General features: G+C 42.3%; 1 protein-coding gene across 1 annotated transcript; it reads right to left on the reverse strand.

Moving 5' to 3' along the window:
• Positions 1 to 307: 307 nt before the first annotated feature.
• On the reverse strand, positions 308 to 16,964 carry LOC146608111 (oxysterol-binding protein-related protein 11-like). Its single transcript, XM_085347925.1, has 13 exons — positions 16,585 to 16,964; positions 16,278 to 16,346; positions 15,909 to 16,084; positions 15,487 to 15,566; positions 12,497 to 12,682; positions 11,689 to 11,887; positions 9,987 to 10,132; positions 9,712 to 9,852; positions 7,062 to 7,524; positions 5,499 to 5,685; positions 4,544 to 4,726; positions 4,311 to 4,464; positions 308 to 3,952 (listed from the first exon to the last, which is right to left on the reverse strand). Exons 1-13 carry the CDS (start codon positions 16,698 to 16,700, stop codon positions 3,896 to 3,898), a joined length of 2,157 nt encoding a protein of 718 aa, XP_085204051.1. The 5' UTR covers positions 16,701 to 16,964; the 3' UTR covers positions 308 to 3,895.
• Positions 16,965 to 17,496: the final 532 nt, after the last annotated feature.

Consider the following 17,496-nt stretch of genomic DNA (forward strand, 5'->3'; position numbering starts at 1 on the left):
ATTATTTTGAACAGTTAATCATGCAAAGCCACTCTAGTAGAGTCCAACAATGGAGCTGGATATGAGTGTAATAGAGCTCCCTTTAAGTTGATGTCCTGAGTAGAGTTGAAACTCCAAGCCAAAGGCTAAGCTGATGAGTTCCTAGACTTGATTTCACAGCATAGTACTGGTCATTTGTTAAAAGGGAAACTACTCTGGAGTTGTGCAGGTGTAGCTTCCAATATGTCTTAAAATCAGCCTTTTTCACATAAATAATAATGCTGATGAGTAGAGGAACCAGACACAGCATACAAGTGATACACCATTTATTAGATTATCTCACACATCCATTTTTCCCCATACCAGGTTTCCTTCAGTGCATTTCAGAGACCTGCAAGACAACCAGCAGAATCCAAAAACTAGGAGGATGTCAAAACCGTTAGTAAAAGTGCTCAGTCGAAGTCTCGACGTCAAGCATTGATTTTAAAAAAAAAAGAAAAAAGAAAAAGAAATCAAACACACGTTAACAATACATACATCATTGCATTGGTCAGATAAGTAGGTGATGAGTGCCGTGCTCCTTGCTGGACGGCACACGCACATGAAGAGTTTACATAAGGCACCGAGATTTGAAGGGGGTAGCTTATCAATGGCAGGGTGGCTTTCTGCTCTCAGAACGTGTTGCTTTAGCAGGGAGGCGATACATACAGGATATCATGTATACATCACAGCACGGTAGAGTGGAATCAAAGAGGAAAACAAACACTGATTGAACATGAAGTACTCAAAGTGACTCCAGAAATAAGAAGGGCAAGCTCGGGGATGGACACACATTTAAAGAAAATATTTATTTACATTACAAAAGGAAGCAAATTTGGTTAAAAGCTTTCACAACAGACATTAGGAAATTTAAGTGAGTTTGCAATCATGCTGCAGGACTTTTCCAAACACTGCAAAACCACAAAGAAAAAAGGCAAAAGACATGAAGAGTGGCATAGCATTTTTTTTGTCCTTTTAAGAAGCATTCACCTGCGACTGAATCATTTAATTATTTAATAAAATTTGCTAATTTTCAGTCTACAACATGCTGTTCCAGCAACGTGAACTTGTCAAAAAAAACAAACAAAAACAAAACCCACATCAATATTAGCATTCAGCATTAAATTGAGAGCTGAAGCTTTGAAAGGAAACTTTTTGTGTTTCTAAAGGAATTTATAGTGATCATCAACAAGGGCGTACACTGACTAAACTTGGCGTTAAATTCAGTGTACATGTTGGCTGGTTACGTGCTCATTTAGCTCTTTTAAAACACCGTTTTTTGGTCTGACCTACTTACCTAAAACTCTGCATCATAGTTGCTCACGAATGCACTACTAAGCACTTACAATGGGGAGTGTCAATGTGCAAGTTTTGTTCTTTTAGTGGTCTGTCTTCTTGAGAATTATTTAGCTTGTAAAGTGCAATTGCTGAATAGTGCCACAAGGTGGTGCCTCCTTCTGCTGTACAGACCTGAGGGGTGTACTATGAAGCAAGATGAAAGGATAACAAGCTAAGTTTAGCCTAAAGTCAAAGTCTTCAGCATCACAAAGGTGTGTGTGTGCGGGGGGGTTCAAACTGGATAAATCACCATGGCAACTTATGCCAAACAACCTGGTGTGGAGCAGGTTATTTTCAGAGCAGCGCTAATCTTAGCTATTGGCTCATCTCAGCTATTAGCTAATGTCAGCGATGTGCTAATCTGTTGCCATTAATAACTGTTAAAATGAAAACGTGATAAAGTAGGGAAGAAAGAAATGAGAGAAACACCCTTCAGCCTTGCCAGGGGTTGATGTTGTGTGTCCACCAGAGGGCACTCTGCAACTTCCCGCTGGCAACGTATTGGAAGCCACAAACAATAACCAACTGATCCAAGCAGACTGTAACAGAGTAATCCATTACTTGTGACAATAAAACAAGATTATTTTTGAACTGCAATGCCCTTAGTAACGGCTAATAAACAATCATACATAAACATTAGGGAAATCTCAAGAAAAACTAACCAATATATCAGATTATTTAAGTCATGAAATCCAATAACGTTCGAAGGTTAACAAAGTTGATTAGTACAACAGATGATCTGTGAACGTGTTTTTAGGTTGTTGAACTTGCTTTGTTGTACACCCCTCTGGAAATGTACGGTTGATGTTAAGGAAACCTCGTGGCACAATGCATTACTGAGGAAATGTTGCACAAACACAGCACCCACTACTGGACACGGTAACTATTTGGAACTGTTGGAGAATTTTACCCATCACCAAACCCTAAGATAGATCTGCTTACAGCTTAAAGGGGAGCTTGAACTAAATTTTATGATTTAAACCCCCCCCCCCCAAAAAAAAAAACCCTAATAGAGTCATAGTGATGCCACCAAGGACATCTTAGGCTTCTTACGCACACCTGGAAACCCCAGGCAACCTCTCGTCACTGGGGGAGGGGGGCATATTTCCAAACTGCTTGGGGAGTGGTTCCCAGCAGTTGCAAGGTAAAACTGATCGCAAAGCGATATAGGGTGCTGCACCAATAACCTCTTTGTTATTGCTTCGGTGAAAGGTCGTGAGTAGTTGGTGCAAAGAAACGTTGGGTGTTATCCGAACAGTCTCCCAACTACTCTCTGAGCAGGAGTGAAACTACGAATTGAGAATGTGATGCAAACCGGAAATAGACACCGTTCAAATTCAAAGTAAAAGTACGCCTTATTACTGAAAACATGTTTTAAAGGACTCAACTTCCACCTTGAGGGTGAGCGGTCTCTATTACAGGCTTGTTTTGCACTCTTCATAGTTTCACTACTGCTCAGAGAGCCATTGCAAAGTGTTTGCAGACAAGTTGGTGTCTTCCAAGCAAACTATAAGCAACATGTTAGAAACTAAAGCAGTTCTAGTGCACCTTCTTTGCAACTGCCAGCACCACCTACCAACTGGTGGTTGCCATCAGGTTGCCAACCTGTCTCTAGGCCTATATGACTGGGGCCTTTCCTTCAGAGTGACAAGATAAATAAATGTATAAAATGAGAGTAAACACATTAAACGCAGTGCAGTCTACAGTAAACAATGAGTGAATTCAGTGTTCAGTATTCAGATGCCGTTATTTTTTAATTTTTAGTACTTTTCTTTAAATCTGTCATTTTAAAGTACGTAAATTTCTGTAAGCACTGCTCAATGTGCTATTTTATGTATATACTCTGGGAAATTGCCCCGTTTAATAATTACTCTGGGAGGCATCCACTAAATGTTTCTGTACTGCTCAGATCAAAACACCACGAGTAAGTAAATACATCCAGTGACAGAGGGAATGACTTCTGTTTTATCAGCTCAAATACACAGATTCAGCTTTATGAGATGTATTCTCCAGTTACTTGGGGATTTTCTTTCCTATTTAAAGAAGATATTCACCAAAAGTCCCTTTATCCTCAGGTGAGACCACAGTTTAAAAAGAGGAGAAGAAGAAGAAACCATATCCAGGCGGATCATCCGAGTCCAAACAGAGTATCATTCATCAGATCATCTTAAGGCTGTGTAAATAGAGTACCATTACCTGTACAAGAATATGTTTTCATTGACATTAGATTATTTAAAAAAAAAAAAAAACCCTAATCTGCAGTACAAAAACTTGTACTCTTCCTGAACATCATGTGAGAGATTCGAGAACACCTTCGGTCATGCTGTCTCGGTCCTTCTCCCCCCTCAGCGTCGCATTCGTCTGTACGTCAGTGCAGGTCATGCTTGTCATTTCATAACCAACGGCCACATGCGTGTGTGCACGCAGACACACTCCGGCACACTCACAAACACACACACACACACACACACACACACACACACACACACACTCCTGAATCTACAATATCAACATCCAAGATAGGAGAGGGCTGAAGAAACTAGGATTTGAATGTAGAGTTTTTCCAAAGTGGCTTGTGATAAACCCAACCTTCACCCTGCAGGAGGAGAGACGAGAGTCAGTGTGGCATCACGTATCAGTGATAATGAAGCGTCTGCAGTGAGATAGCATAATTGTTTACCCTGATAAAGTTAGACAAAACACCAGACTGTTAAGTTGAGGCTGCAAAGTATTTGATTTCAACATTTTTGCCAAACAATGGGCATCAAACTAATGTGTGGAAACTCCTCTGAGAAGTTTTTTTTTTTTTTTTTTTTAACTCATGCAATTCAAATATTTTGTGTATATAAGTTGTAAGATCTTCAATGTGGCAGTTATATGATTCAATATGACTTCCTATGCAGTAAATACCAGCTGCTGTATCAGCAGAAACCTAATAAATCACCACTGCTCACCTCTCTGTCAAAGTATCGGGTCCTCCAGGGGGTTTCTGTCTCGACACGGTGCCTCTCTTCTGTCCGCTGCCTCTCCTCGAGGACCGTCTTATGCTCAGTGGCTTTCTCGACGTCTTTCTGCCGTAAAGCCTCGGTCACGTGCTGCCACAGGCGCCTGCAAAGGATCGAAATGTTTCAGCAAACGCTATTAAATACACTGCAAGTTCGCTCCTTCAACTTCAATTTCATCTGACCTGGATTCAGTCGGTCCTTGCTTCTCTACTGGCCGCACGTGCTTCTTCGTCACAGGCAGCCTGGTGACGTCGACCACCCTCGTCTCTCCGTTAGTGAAGCTGAACTCCAAGACGCCGTTCCACTCGCCCTGTACGCGGCACACCACTGCATTGGTGGAGTTGTGCTTCACCTCTGCTGTTACCCTAAACGTGTGGTAGGAGGACCGAATTAATACAAACATGCAATTTTGAGGATTTGTTTAGATATAAACGCCCATCTTGGACACTTATTTTAAAGAGCTGCAGAACTGGCAATCAAAAACTCGTCTTACTGCCAACATCCCCAACTAGTCGCATCAGATGGCCGACCCTCCCAGAGTCTGGTTCTGCTGGAGGTTTCTGAATGTTAAAAGGGAGTTTTTCCTTCCCACTGTTGCCAAAACGCTTGGTCATGGGGTTATAGGATTATCTGTTTTCTTTGTATTACCGTAGGATCCTTACCTTACAACATAAAGCTCCTTGAGGGAACTGTTGTTGTGATTTGGTGCTATATAAATAAAACTGAATTAAATTGAATACTGTCATAGTATTGCTAGTAGTTCACCTGGTCACATAGTCAAGTTCGGTTCATTTAGAGAGCACATTTCATTGAATGAATGAAAGCATCGTCTCAATGACCAAATAAGGTCACCTCTGGGGGTTTTTCTGCTTTTCAGTTTGAAGTTAAACTTTTTTGTTTTCCAAGAAACGAAGCAGTAACTGCTTGGAAGTTGTTGCACTTTGGTGGTAAATAAAATTGAGCATCATCAGCATAACAACATAACTTTCTGAAAATGGATCCCAATGGGCAAAAAGGAACACAAGCTCATAATCTGATACGATTCAAACCACATATATTGATATAATGACAATCATTGCAACCACATTAAATACATTTCTTTTACTTCTTGTTGTGGATATAAAAACTAAGACTTACTTGTGTAATTTGCCTCCATAAAAGGGTTTAGTCTGGAAAGTAATGACTGCCGAGTAACCCGACTTGGCGCAGTTGATGGTGACTTTGCCGCCAAGTTCCACCCAGGGAACGGTGAGGATGGAGCGAGCATAGGCGCAGGGCAGCGTGAAGGTGTACTCCTCATCGTGCTCCAGCAAATACAGACAACCTGGAAGAATAAATACAGAAACAAGAGTTACAAGGTTTCTGCCAGTTGTAACAAAGAGATATGAGGGGTGTACTATGTAATGTATTACCCAGCAACAATAAATAAGAATACAGTCGAATCTTTCTTTTGTCTTTTTCCACCCTGTGGTATTAATAATGATAGAAATATCCAGGAAAATACTCAACCAAGTCTGAAATGTTAGTATTGCAACAGCCCTACCGCAGAAATGGTCAAAAGGAGCCTGCAGCCCAACAAGGATGACGGCAGGTTTAGGTCAAATGGTGATGGAAATGGTTTTAACTTTGTTCTTTTCAGCAGCTGGTTGACTGATAAACAACATCAAGAGCAGCTGGATCTCACAGGTCGGCTGTACCACCTAATTTTGATGCTGCCACCTGGTGACGGTAAACAGCAATGGCATGTAGACGACAGTCTGCAAAGCTGTGCACAGCCTCTGCACAATACCGACGCACAACCACGACACTTCCCTTATTTGTCTGTACTGGGTGACAGAGGAAATGACAGAGATGCTTCTGTGGTTGAGGCCCTACACAGTAAAGTACAAACATGTCCTGTCCTACATTTTTATTAACAAGGACAAGAGAGAAATACTTTTATTAAGAAATGCATTAATAGTCAAATGAGAATGTACACCAACTATGACACCTGATACACCAGAATTTAGTCCTAAATTAATTACACTGCTGCTTTTGGTAATAAGAGGGCTTTAAGATAAAACTAAAACCAAACTGAGGAGTAAGGGAGTTGGGGGCACCTCACTTCTATTGTCAGTTACAGCTGTGTATGGAAAGGCTTTTTTGGCACTGCGGCCTCGAGGTCTGAGGAGGAGGTGAGATAGCGACTTGCCAGCTCCACAGCACACATCATGATATTGTGCACGTGAGAAGAGAGCAGGTAACTTGCCAGAACTCAGCATGCTCCACCTGAGCCAAACAGATTACTTCCAGCAGTGAAAACACATCTGAGGCGGGCCATCTCTTGCTTTCTGCTACACGTGAGAAGTGAGAACTTTAGATAAGAAGCCAACCTGATTCTGCTGACGCCATCTCGAGTTCATGTGTGAAAACATCTAATGTTTCCAATGCAGCGCGCCCCTGAACTTTTTTAGACATCCAATCGAGGTGCAGGTGAGAATTAAAATGGGGAGAAGTCAGATCAGACAATAAATGCTCTACACTCTCTCTTTATTCAGCAAAGCCTGTGTGAATGAGAGTGTAGAGGAGCTAACCCCCCGCTGCACTCGCTGCTGGTGAGCGGGCCTCCTACATGTGCTCTATGTGTAAAAACAGCTCGTGTTTCCACTCCTGCTGCCAACCTCGCAGAACACAGTTTTTTAAAAAATTGTGCTGCCTTACCTTCCCCCACCATCGATACCCCAATGGACATGCCCATGAACTTGCTCTTGGTCCACACATGTGTGTTCACACACATCCGCCTCTCCTGGCATTCGGCGTAGAAACCAGACACAGGGGGATGATGGGAAACCTGCTCCGCCACAAAGCGCACTTGGTAGGAGTCCTGGCTGGAAGCAGTGGGGTCGGGGCTTCCCTGTGAAGGCTCCTTGGAGGCGTCTGGTCTCTTGGGCACCTTCCAGGAGCAGTGGAAGGTCTCGCCAATGATGGGGTTGTAGGGTTTTTTGGCAATGGCGCCTTTGCGGCCCTCGTGGAAGGAGGTGAGGTAGTACTCCACAAACCGGACCATGCGGTCCTCCGGACTGCTGCCGTCTGTGATGGTCACAAAGAGATCCGGATGGGACATGAAGTCTGCGTACATCTCCAGCAGAGAGCGCTTCTCGAGAATGAAGGTGGGGAGGACCACCTACAAGTAAAATGGACAAGAGAAGAGATTTTAAATCACATCTTCTGGAACATACTGCATTAACAAACTGAGTCTGAGGATGCTTCTAAATTAGCTCAGGTTAGGCAGAAAAATATAGTGCAATGAGGAAGTGAAAAGACGCAGACAGGACGTGACCCTGCGGATCATGGGGTGTTTACTAGAGTTCCAGCTGAGGTAAGACAGCGGACCCATGAGATAAATCAGAAACTCAAGAGCAGGATATCGAACTACGGGAACAAACTGACACTGAAAGATAAGAGTGTCAGCGTAAGCCTCGGGTCAGGGTGTTTAAGCACGTGTCCTTGACAACTAATTACCAAGAATGAGGAGCTTACTTCAACCATGACTCCTTATCCTGCCTCAAAATGTGGTTTTTAAACAGCTTCAATTACTTTCATGGGCGGCTTTAATTCGAATACAGCACTGTGCTACTAGATATCAGCCTCATCACAGGCTGATATTTAATAAGCATTTAACTGTGACAAATATCTGTTGCTGTCTGCATAGACAGAAATTCACATTTAACAATTACATTTTCATTGATCAGCCTTCCTGTTCTACAGGCCAGCTGAGTCGAGTCCCTTCGAGTTGTGCTCAATGACAGAGACTCATTCAGACTGATGGCGAAATGTTGGCAATCTGTCTGCATTTATAAATCAGACAGCAGTTATTTAAAGACCTTTGAAATCTCTCAGAGGGATTGCAGTCGGTCCAAGTCACACTGCAAAGGTGCAGGCGACCTGCGCAATCACTTTGTGATCAAACGTGGTCATGACTGTGCAACACCCTCAAGCTCTGGGCAACTGATTATCACCACAAGCTACAGTCAATTGCACAATGTGAAAAATTCAACTTAATCACCAGGCAGCCGCTGATTATTATTTTCTCTCTTTGGTGGATGTAAGGAGTTTGTCCTTTTCAGCCATTAGCTTGATCTGAATTGTCAAGCTAAGTGCGCCCAATGTTGGATAATGTGTTAGTTTGCTTAGCTAACATTATGTCTGGATGATGGTGCATGAGATGATCCCTTTTGTTCCTAGTATTCCAAGAGTATTTTAATTTATTTAACAAGATAAATATTTGTTGTCCCTGTATCGATACAATATCACAAAAATATTGCGAAAAGATCTCAAAAAGCAACACATCAGGCCACGATCTAAAGAAACAGCTGAGAAACAAAGTCAGTCAAAGTCAGTTCTCATCCCAGGAAGGAATATTGTTCATCTGGATGTTGCTTTTTCACTGGGACAAATGTTTTGTCACTAGATCTGCAAAATGACCAAACTATAGGGATATAACTTTTTCCACATAGGACCAGGTAGGTCTGTGTTACTTTTTTGTTCCTTAATAAATGATTTAAAGAATTTAAAAGCTACATTTTGTATTTACTCAGATTATCTTTGTCTAATATTAAAATTTGTCTGATTTAAAACATGCAAGTCTGTCAAATATGCAAAAAAAGAAAAATCAGGAAGGTGGCAGATACTTTTTCACAACAGATGCAGGCAATAACCAACATGTCAGTGTTAAGCCATAGTTCTTTCTATTTTCTGTTAAACAGCTAAGTTACAAAGCACCAGTACACCAGTATCAGCGTCTTTGACCGTTACTGGACCATAAGGACTGATCAGGACACAATGACTGCAGTAAATGATGTTGATCTTTTTGTGTTACATTAGAAAAGTTTGCAGGGTTTGTTTTTTTTATAATGATGCATGAAAAGCACAGGAGGATTTATTTGAAAAAAGAAAAAAAAAAAAAAAACAACCTAAGAAGTGAAAGGCAGTGTTTCTGTGTAACAGTTGCTGAGTCAAGGCTGAAATACGTGTGGAACAATCTTACCACATACTTTTAACTGTGTATCAGTACACTGTTAAAAAATGGTTTATTTAGCTGCAGATGAACATGGTGTGAACTCCTCATTTTGGTTTATTCTTTACCAGAATTCTGTGAAATTGCATTCAAAACCAATCAGAAGGGAATCTTGGCAGCATTTCACGCCTCACTGTGACGCAATGTGCTTTGAACTCTGTGTTTATTGATACAAGAAACTCCTCTCGCTCCGGGAAAATCCTCCTCTGTTACAGCCAAGCGAGCCTTATCAAAGACCCGTTCGTGCTGGCGTCTCAGAGGGATTGTTTTTGCTGATATGGGAACTTGACCTACCCGCGTGAGGTCCATCCCCAGCTTCAGCTGCGACAGCAGGTGTAGGATGACGCTCCGTTCCTCCTCCACGGCACCCAGGTCCTCCTCCTTGTCCGTAAAGGAGTCCTCCAATTCATCCTCTGCATCTATGTCTTCCTGTTCCTGTGAGGAGAGAGGAGGGAAGAAATTAAAGTTTTTTTGTATGACTGATTTTAAAACGAGGCAGTCTCACAGAGCATTAACAGAAAACTGCAACAAGCATGACACAGATAACCTCTCCCCTCTCCCAGTCTTACCCCGGAGAAGTTGCAGGACTCGGGGCTGCTGAGCTCCAAGCGGTTCCCCTCCAGCGGGCCCTCACCTGTTGCGAAGCTGCCCAGAGAGCTGCTGCCATTCTTCAGGATGTCGGGCAGTTTGGGCTCCAGCCACTCAATGGTGGGTCCTGCAGTGGACGGGGAGTGCACAGGTGCAGGTTCAGAGGTACTCATGGTCCTACCCCTCCCTCCCACCCGACCGAGGCCCCCCTACATGCACAGGTAGCGCTAAGCTCGGCCCACCATTTACCGCACGGCGCCCCGCAATCGCCTTGCAGCTGACCGGGCAGAGCTTCTGCTCCTCAGAGAGCTGCCGTCGACCAAAAGAGTGTAACCCAACTCCTCCGTGAAGACAGGTATCAGGATACTCTGGAAGCATCCCCCACCCCGATTGGCTAAACCCTCTCAGTATGGCATCCCCCCCCTCCGCCCCCTTTAAAAGTACGTATAGCAGAGGACAGATCTAATTCAAATTCACCTTGTGCGTCAGAAGACTTAATCTGATTGGCTGCTGTGGCTAGTCCGGCCTGATGAAATATACATCGAGTAACGAGATCCGCTGTGGAAAAAGTGGGACGAGTTTTCCGGCATTTTAACAAAAGATCAGCGAGTCTCCTCTCCTTCACCTTACTGTATGATTTTTAATGTGAAGCTTAAAAACAGAGCTGTCCTCGAGGTGCTGCGGATGGATATTTAACCATCTGAGATCCAATTACCAGCGAGACAGGTGGTACAAACGGGGACAGGTGACCCCATCAATAATGCAGAATAATTCCAGTGTCCGGCCAAACTAACCGCCTAGATTGGGTGCAGACACTGCATGAGCAAGACTATGATTTGTTCTTAGGATTGCGTGCCCAGTAGAGACATAAATATTTAACACCCACTTCCCAAACATCATGTATTTACTGAACTTAAAATTTAACTTGAGTTTATATAGAATTTATTTAACCCTTTATTGAACCCATGGTCAATTTTACTGGTAAATATAAAGGGTTGGTCAATAAAGGGATAAGATGGAGGTGGTGCAGAGGGACAGTGTTTGGGACGACTCAGTACCACAGTAGCAGGTGATTTTGACCATAAAGCACCACGAGGGACTCAAAATTACGTCAAAACTACAATTGACAGGTGGCCAGAGGTTCCTTCAAGTTGAACAGGTGTGTTTCCTTCCCATTGTCACCAAGGGCTTGCTTATAGGGGGTCATATGATTGTTGGGGGTTTGTGTACTATTGTAGAGTCTTTACACTACAAAATAAAGCCCCTTGAGACAAAGTTGGAATTTAGTGCTATATGAGTTCAACTAAATAAAGTTGCGTGTCCATGCTGCCTGAACACAATACAGCAATAGAAACCATGTCAAATGTGCAAACTGAGAAAGAAAATGTTTCTATGTTCTATGAATAAAATGCAGGTTTATGAGGTTTGCAGATCATTTTACAAGCCGTCCCACCTTTGTAAGTATTCTGTTTGTAGAAACTCGTGCTGGCCAAAAGCTCTCTGACTGCCAGCCTGGGTCCAGATGAACTAAACTGAGTTTGAGCTTTTAGTGTACCATCATTAATTAGCACAGCCTTAACGTAATCCAGGTACTTTAACATATACAGTTCAACTTACGTGTTGTTACCTTTTGTGACAAACACAAAAGGTAACAACAACAACCCACCACATCCCTCCACGTACCTCCTAGGGAGCTTCTCTGTCGGGCCACCTGCTGCAGGTGGAGGATGTGCAGGCACTCATTGAGGCAGTTCATGGTGGCCATGGAAGTGGCCTTGAGCATCAGCAGGTCCTGGTCCAGGGGGGAAAGGCCAGGAGTCGCAGGCAGGCCCTCAATGCCCTGCATCAGGTCTTTGTGCTGACCCTGGGCTTGGCTCATCATCTGGAAATACAAGGATGTCGTGGTTATTTTTAATAAGGGCAAAGCCTCACAGGACCGTGATTAACTACCTGTGCAGGCAGCTCTGCTGATTTTGACTCAGTGCCTTTGTTTAACTATCACGTTCTGATTAATTCAAGGGAAAAACATATTTACACCTTGCTGATTAGAACAAAAACCTGCTGTATCCCACTCAAGTTAAATAAACATGAGAGTGCCCCCTTGTGGACAATCTGCAGCATTAAACTGGCTCAGAGAGAGACTACTAAAGCTCATGACTAAACAAATCTCAGTGAGCTAAAGTCCTGCTCTAAAGCGCCTCTTAAATATTTCACATTCACCGCTGCGTGCCTTGTAGGAACTAAATGTTTCTTGTACTTTTTGCTTGTACTTGGCCTCGAGTTTAAACTTTAATGAAACATTGTAGTGAGTGCCAGCACTGCTTTCTGTCTGCTCATCTTGTCCAAACACGGCGCCTTCATCCAGTCTTTTTAATCATCATAAAATGTAGCACGCAACTAGCGTCCCTTGGGATTTAGCCCCCACTGTTTGTGTCTTGGCTAAAAGTTCCCCCCAATCGGTGAGTTATGACTTCTTCAGATCAAAGTGTACCTCTCTTGCGTCCATCAGGTGGTCGGGCAGCAGGGACCTCTTACTGGAGTAGGCCGACGAGCCTCTGACCTGCGACCAGCCAAACAAAGAGGCGGGGTTTTGGCTGTGCCGGCGCATGGACATCGGGGAGCTGCCGCTGCCCTGAGACGCCGTGGAGTAACTCCGGGACTTTGACGGAGGCTGACTCTGAGGAACGGAGACCAGCACAGTCATTACATTTATGGGTCAGCGCAGTGTTTCTAGCTATAAATGAGACGGGGTGTATTGCACTACCATATTGTTTTTTCAAAATAAAAGCTTTCAAAAACATTTTATAAGCAGTGTAAACTACTGATATTTATCAGGCTTTTTCATGGCCCCTGAACTCCATACTGTTTCCTCAATTTGTAAGCGTACGTAAACAAACAAAAAGTTGTTTTTTTTAAATGCCGGACTAACAGCACAAAACATGCTGAAAGTATATTATTTTATAAAACACTTTTTATTTTATTTTAGTAAAAGGGAAAAAATCCTGTTATGTTTTTGGGTTTGTTTTTTTTTCATTTTTTTTTTGAATCTCCAAAACTGGCCCGAACCTTTGGTTCAGTTTTATTTATATAGTCAAATCAACAATTGCCTAAAGGTGCGTCATACTGTAAGGTAAAGACACAAAGAAATAATACAAAGAAAACAGAAAACAGACAATCATATGACCCCTATGACCAACTTAAAAACTTAAAAGTCCAAACTTCTAATTTTTCAAAGCTGTCATTGGGCCTGGATCACCGTCTTTACCAGGCCAGCTCCGGCTCCCAGGCTCTGTGGTTTATAGCACTTAAAAACATTTTTCTTATATTTTTGCACATCTTTGCTCATTTTTCCTAAACTTGGCCACCTCCAGACCATTAAAATGGGCCACGGGCTGCACAGCAATCTGGAGTTCAATATCCAGATCAATACTGCTGCTTGCTGCACTTACAAACAGGCTGGAAGCTGATATTTCTTTACATAAACACCGATACTGTTCTAACTCTGTTGGATTGCCTCCTTTGGCACATGTGAAAGGAAAACAGGAAACTGTCACATCCGCTCATGAGTCATAGATTTTGCTGAGGAAGTTTTTACAACACCCTAACAGTTTTAATACCAAAGTACTGTCCGGCTGTTTCACTGCTGCACATTTATTGACAGATCAGCAGCCATTTAAGGGCCTTTAGAGCCTAAAGGTGTGCAGCAGCATGGGTTTTCTGCTCCAAAAACCAAAAAAGACTAATGAAAGAGCATTGTGTCACTGCTCATCAGCACAGAAAAAAAATGATGATTTTGACTTTGACAATGATGTCAAAGATGGACTTTGAAGTAAAACATAGCTGTTCATGGTTTACAAGCCTTTAAAGACAGACAGGACTGACTGAGCTGCTGTCTCTGGAGTGCACATTTCACATCGGATGAGTTTTCCAGGTTTTTACTATAAACTTCTTTTTTTTTTAAAAAATCTGCAAATATGCTAATATGCAAATCTAGATAAAGATCCTGGACATGAAGGTAAAGTACAAAGCTTCATGCATCAAGGCAGCCATACGCCTTTAGCTTTTATTTTGTAAGCACACCGAGTTTTGAGCTTATGAAAATGTGTTTTCTGCACAGTCATCACTGCTCGCAGACACAAATATCTGCACAAACTGCTCACACAGCTGCAGACACATTATCTGATAAGAGCTTACAAAGCAAACTTTAGCACGATTTCATGCCAGTCAGACTTCCTTCTCTTTCCTTGTTGCTTTAGTGGTGCTTCTGTGGGCTTACAACATTGTCACTTCTCTCTCTGCTTTCACGTGTTTCCTTACAGAAAAATGGTGGTGTGCCCGTCTACAAACTGCATGCAGCGATCACGACCCTTCTAATTTAGAATCGGTTAGATTTAGTAAGAAACACACAGATCGGCCATTACCTGAGCCATAAATCTGATGGCGATTTTGACTCATCCTTTCAAGGATAAGAATATTTCCACAGACATAATGAGTGCAATGAACTCATTGTTATGTTCAAGAAATCAGTTTGTGACATCGTGTGTTAATCTTCTCAAAGCAGCCATGAGTTGATGAGTACACTGTGGTTATAATTTTTGCTGCAACCAAATGTTGCAGCAAAAATTGAGACTCATCAGATCAGGCAATGTTTTTCCTGTCTTCTATTGTTCAATTTTGGCAAACATGCGTGAACCGCAACCTCAGTTGCCAACAGGACAAGAACCAGATGTGGTCTTCTGCTGCTGGTGAGATGCTCTTCTGCATACCTTGCTTGTAACAAGTGATTGTTTTGAGTTACTATTGTATTCCTATGAGCCTGAAGCAGTCGGGATATTTTCCCTCTCTGATCATTCTCTGTAAACCCAGGAATTGGCTGTATGGGAAAATCCCAGCAGATCAGTAGACCAACAAACCAAGCAACATTCAAAATCACTTAAATCACCTTCTTGCTGATGCTCAGTTTGAACCTCAGCAGGCCATCCTGACCATACTCTATGTGTCTAAATGCATTGAGCAGCTGTCATGTGATTGGCTAATAGGATACCTCTATTAACAAGCAGTCATCTGATATATGGGGTTTTCTCTGTATTATTGTGGAGTCTTTACGTCTGTGAAGGTTCTCAGTCTTCCAGGTCATCGTAGTCCAAGGAGCTTGGAAAGAAAAGCGTGGAGTCTTCACCTTACAATATAAAGTGCCTTGAGGTGACTGTTGTGGTTATTTGGTGCTACACAAACAAAATTGAATTGAACTGAACTACTGTGTCATTATATCCAACAAAAGTGTAACAGGCAGCCTGCCTCAACTGATTTTTATTTTTGACTTTTTTGTTTTTATCTTAATTATGCTTCTTCTTTTAAAGATAAATTTTTAAAACTATATATTCTTGACAGAAGAATGATCCAGTGTAAACCAACCATGGTACAAATTATGGTCATGTGCCTCTTTTCAGGTATAAACACACTCGGCACTGTCAGTCTTACCTTCCCCATGGCCTCTGTGTGGTGCTGCGTGCAGATCTGTAGCCTGCTGACCCAGTGCTGCCTCTCTTTGGCATCAGAGGCTGACACACACACACACACACACACACACACACACACACACACACACACACACACACACAGGAGAAGAAGAACACAACCTTGTTACAGTAACTCTACAGTAATCATACTCAGCATTGATTCCTGTGTGCTTCTGCATCACCGGCAGCAGATAATGGAAAAACATCCAGATCAATACAGCAGGAACAAGATGGAAGTTAATGAGAGCAAGGCTGAGCTTTAAAACAAAGAAAAGAAAAAGTAGAATGGAGGCATCAATAAAAGGTGGAGAGCTCAGGAAGGAGCACAGAAGCACCAGCTAAAGCCAAATTAACTTAGAGCACTCATGGCTGCCAGATCCTCACCCCTGAGCTTGTACTGCTCCCCACTGATGGCATTGACAGTGAAGGTATGCGAGTCCTCATCACTCGGGGAAATGACGGCCCCCGCCAAAGGGAGCATGCCACGGGGCTTCTGTGGCCGTGACTGCTCATTGACAAAATACTCAAGCAGGCCCGCCTCGTTGTTCAAGACAAAGAACCTGAAATCAAACAACACTGGCTTAGTCTGCTGTCCATGATATGACTTTTTATCACAGTCACACCTTACATTTTTGTTTGGTAAGTTAGAAACACATAAACACACACACAAAGGTACTTTGTCCCTATAAAACTGTAAGGTCTTTAATGCTCATTGAGATGACTTATGTCACATGAAGTTGGGTCAGAACTCACCTGTACTGCCAGCCTGTCACCAGGTTGGTATATTTCATCAGGTAGCCATCAATATTCTCCATGTGATCGCTGGTATTATGGGGCAAAAGGAGACACTCATAAAATGATACAGGCAGTGAGCACACGCCCATAAACACAGCAAGGTAAATACACAATTCAATCACAGAGCATTCCTCTGACTCAGCTTGTATACCTGAGAACCAAATACACACTTAAACACTACTGAAAAAGAGTAGGTTGTTGTGCTGTCCGGGTCAACGAAGTGCTCCTGACAACACTAAATTAGCTGCTAGCGGAACAAACTAACCTGTACTGCCAGCTTTTGGCACTCGCTCTCCCCGAGCTCGGGGTCCTGTTCTGGGGATATACATCCAGCTTGCCTTCGTTTTCCGTGATTCGGATCGTCGTGGTTTCCCCTTGCATAGTCACTAGCAACGACACCTCCTCTGGACGCAGCTTGCTAGCGCTAAGCTAACCTGTAAAGCCAGCCAAGTCTACAGAGCTGATTTTTTTTAAAGGACGGAGTCTCTCTTACTGGGAGGTCATCGCTTAACGAAAAGCACCACCGAACAGGCTACACACGCTGGACTGACAACTGGCCGATGACAGCTGAAAAAACATGGTCTGATCTACTGGAACTGGGAGTAGCTAACAGACTGCTAGCTAGCCTGATATTTACTGGCTTCGGTTGGGGACACGGTCATGTGACTCACCTTACAGGAGCGTTTCCGCATTGAGATATATAAGATATATAAAAATATAATCATTTATGATAAACAAAAAATCCATCCAACCAAAAAAGAAAACAAACAATAACAACAAAAAAACGTAAAAGAGGCGTAAATGGTTAAAAAAAAATTGAGGGGATTAAAAAGCCGCAATCTAAAACGGAAATAAATGTTTTACATAATAATTTTATAAAATATTATCAGATTTTGTGTATTAAGTAACAAGAAAGAACAACAAATAAATTAGTTTTTTGTTATTTTTATACTGACTGGTAAGTATTATCTGAAAGAAGGAATTATAACCTTAAAAACATTTATAATATATTTTTGCATTGTTGTAGGTGAAAAATAAAGTGAATAAATAATTACACAAATAGGCCACATATTATCCATATTTGTTCCCACTAATTTATTATTTGATATTTTTTGTATACGCTGAACATGTGCAGACAAGTACAACTTTAAAGATATTAAACAGATGCGTTTTGTGT

Source organism: Diplotaxodon limnothrissa, linkage group LG23 (genome assembly GCF_057381915.1).
Source record: "Diplotaxodon limnothrissa isolate DT_005_m linkage group LG23, D_limnothrissa_male_GT1.1, whole genome shotgun sequence".
Lineage (NCBI taxonomy): Eukaryota > Metazoa > Chordata > Actinopteri > Cichliformes > Cichlidae > Diplotaxodon > Diplotaxodon limnothrissa.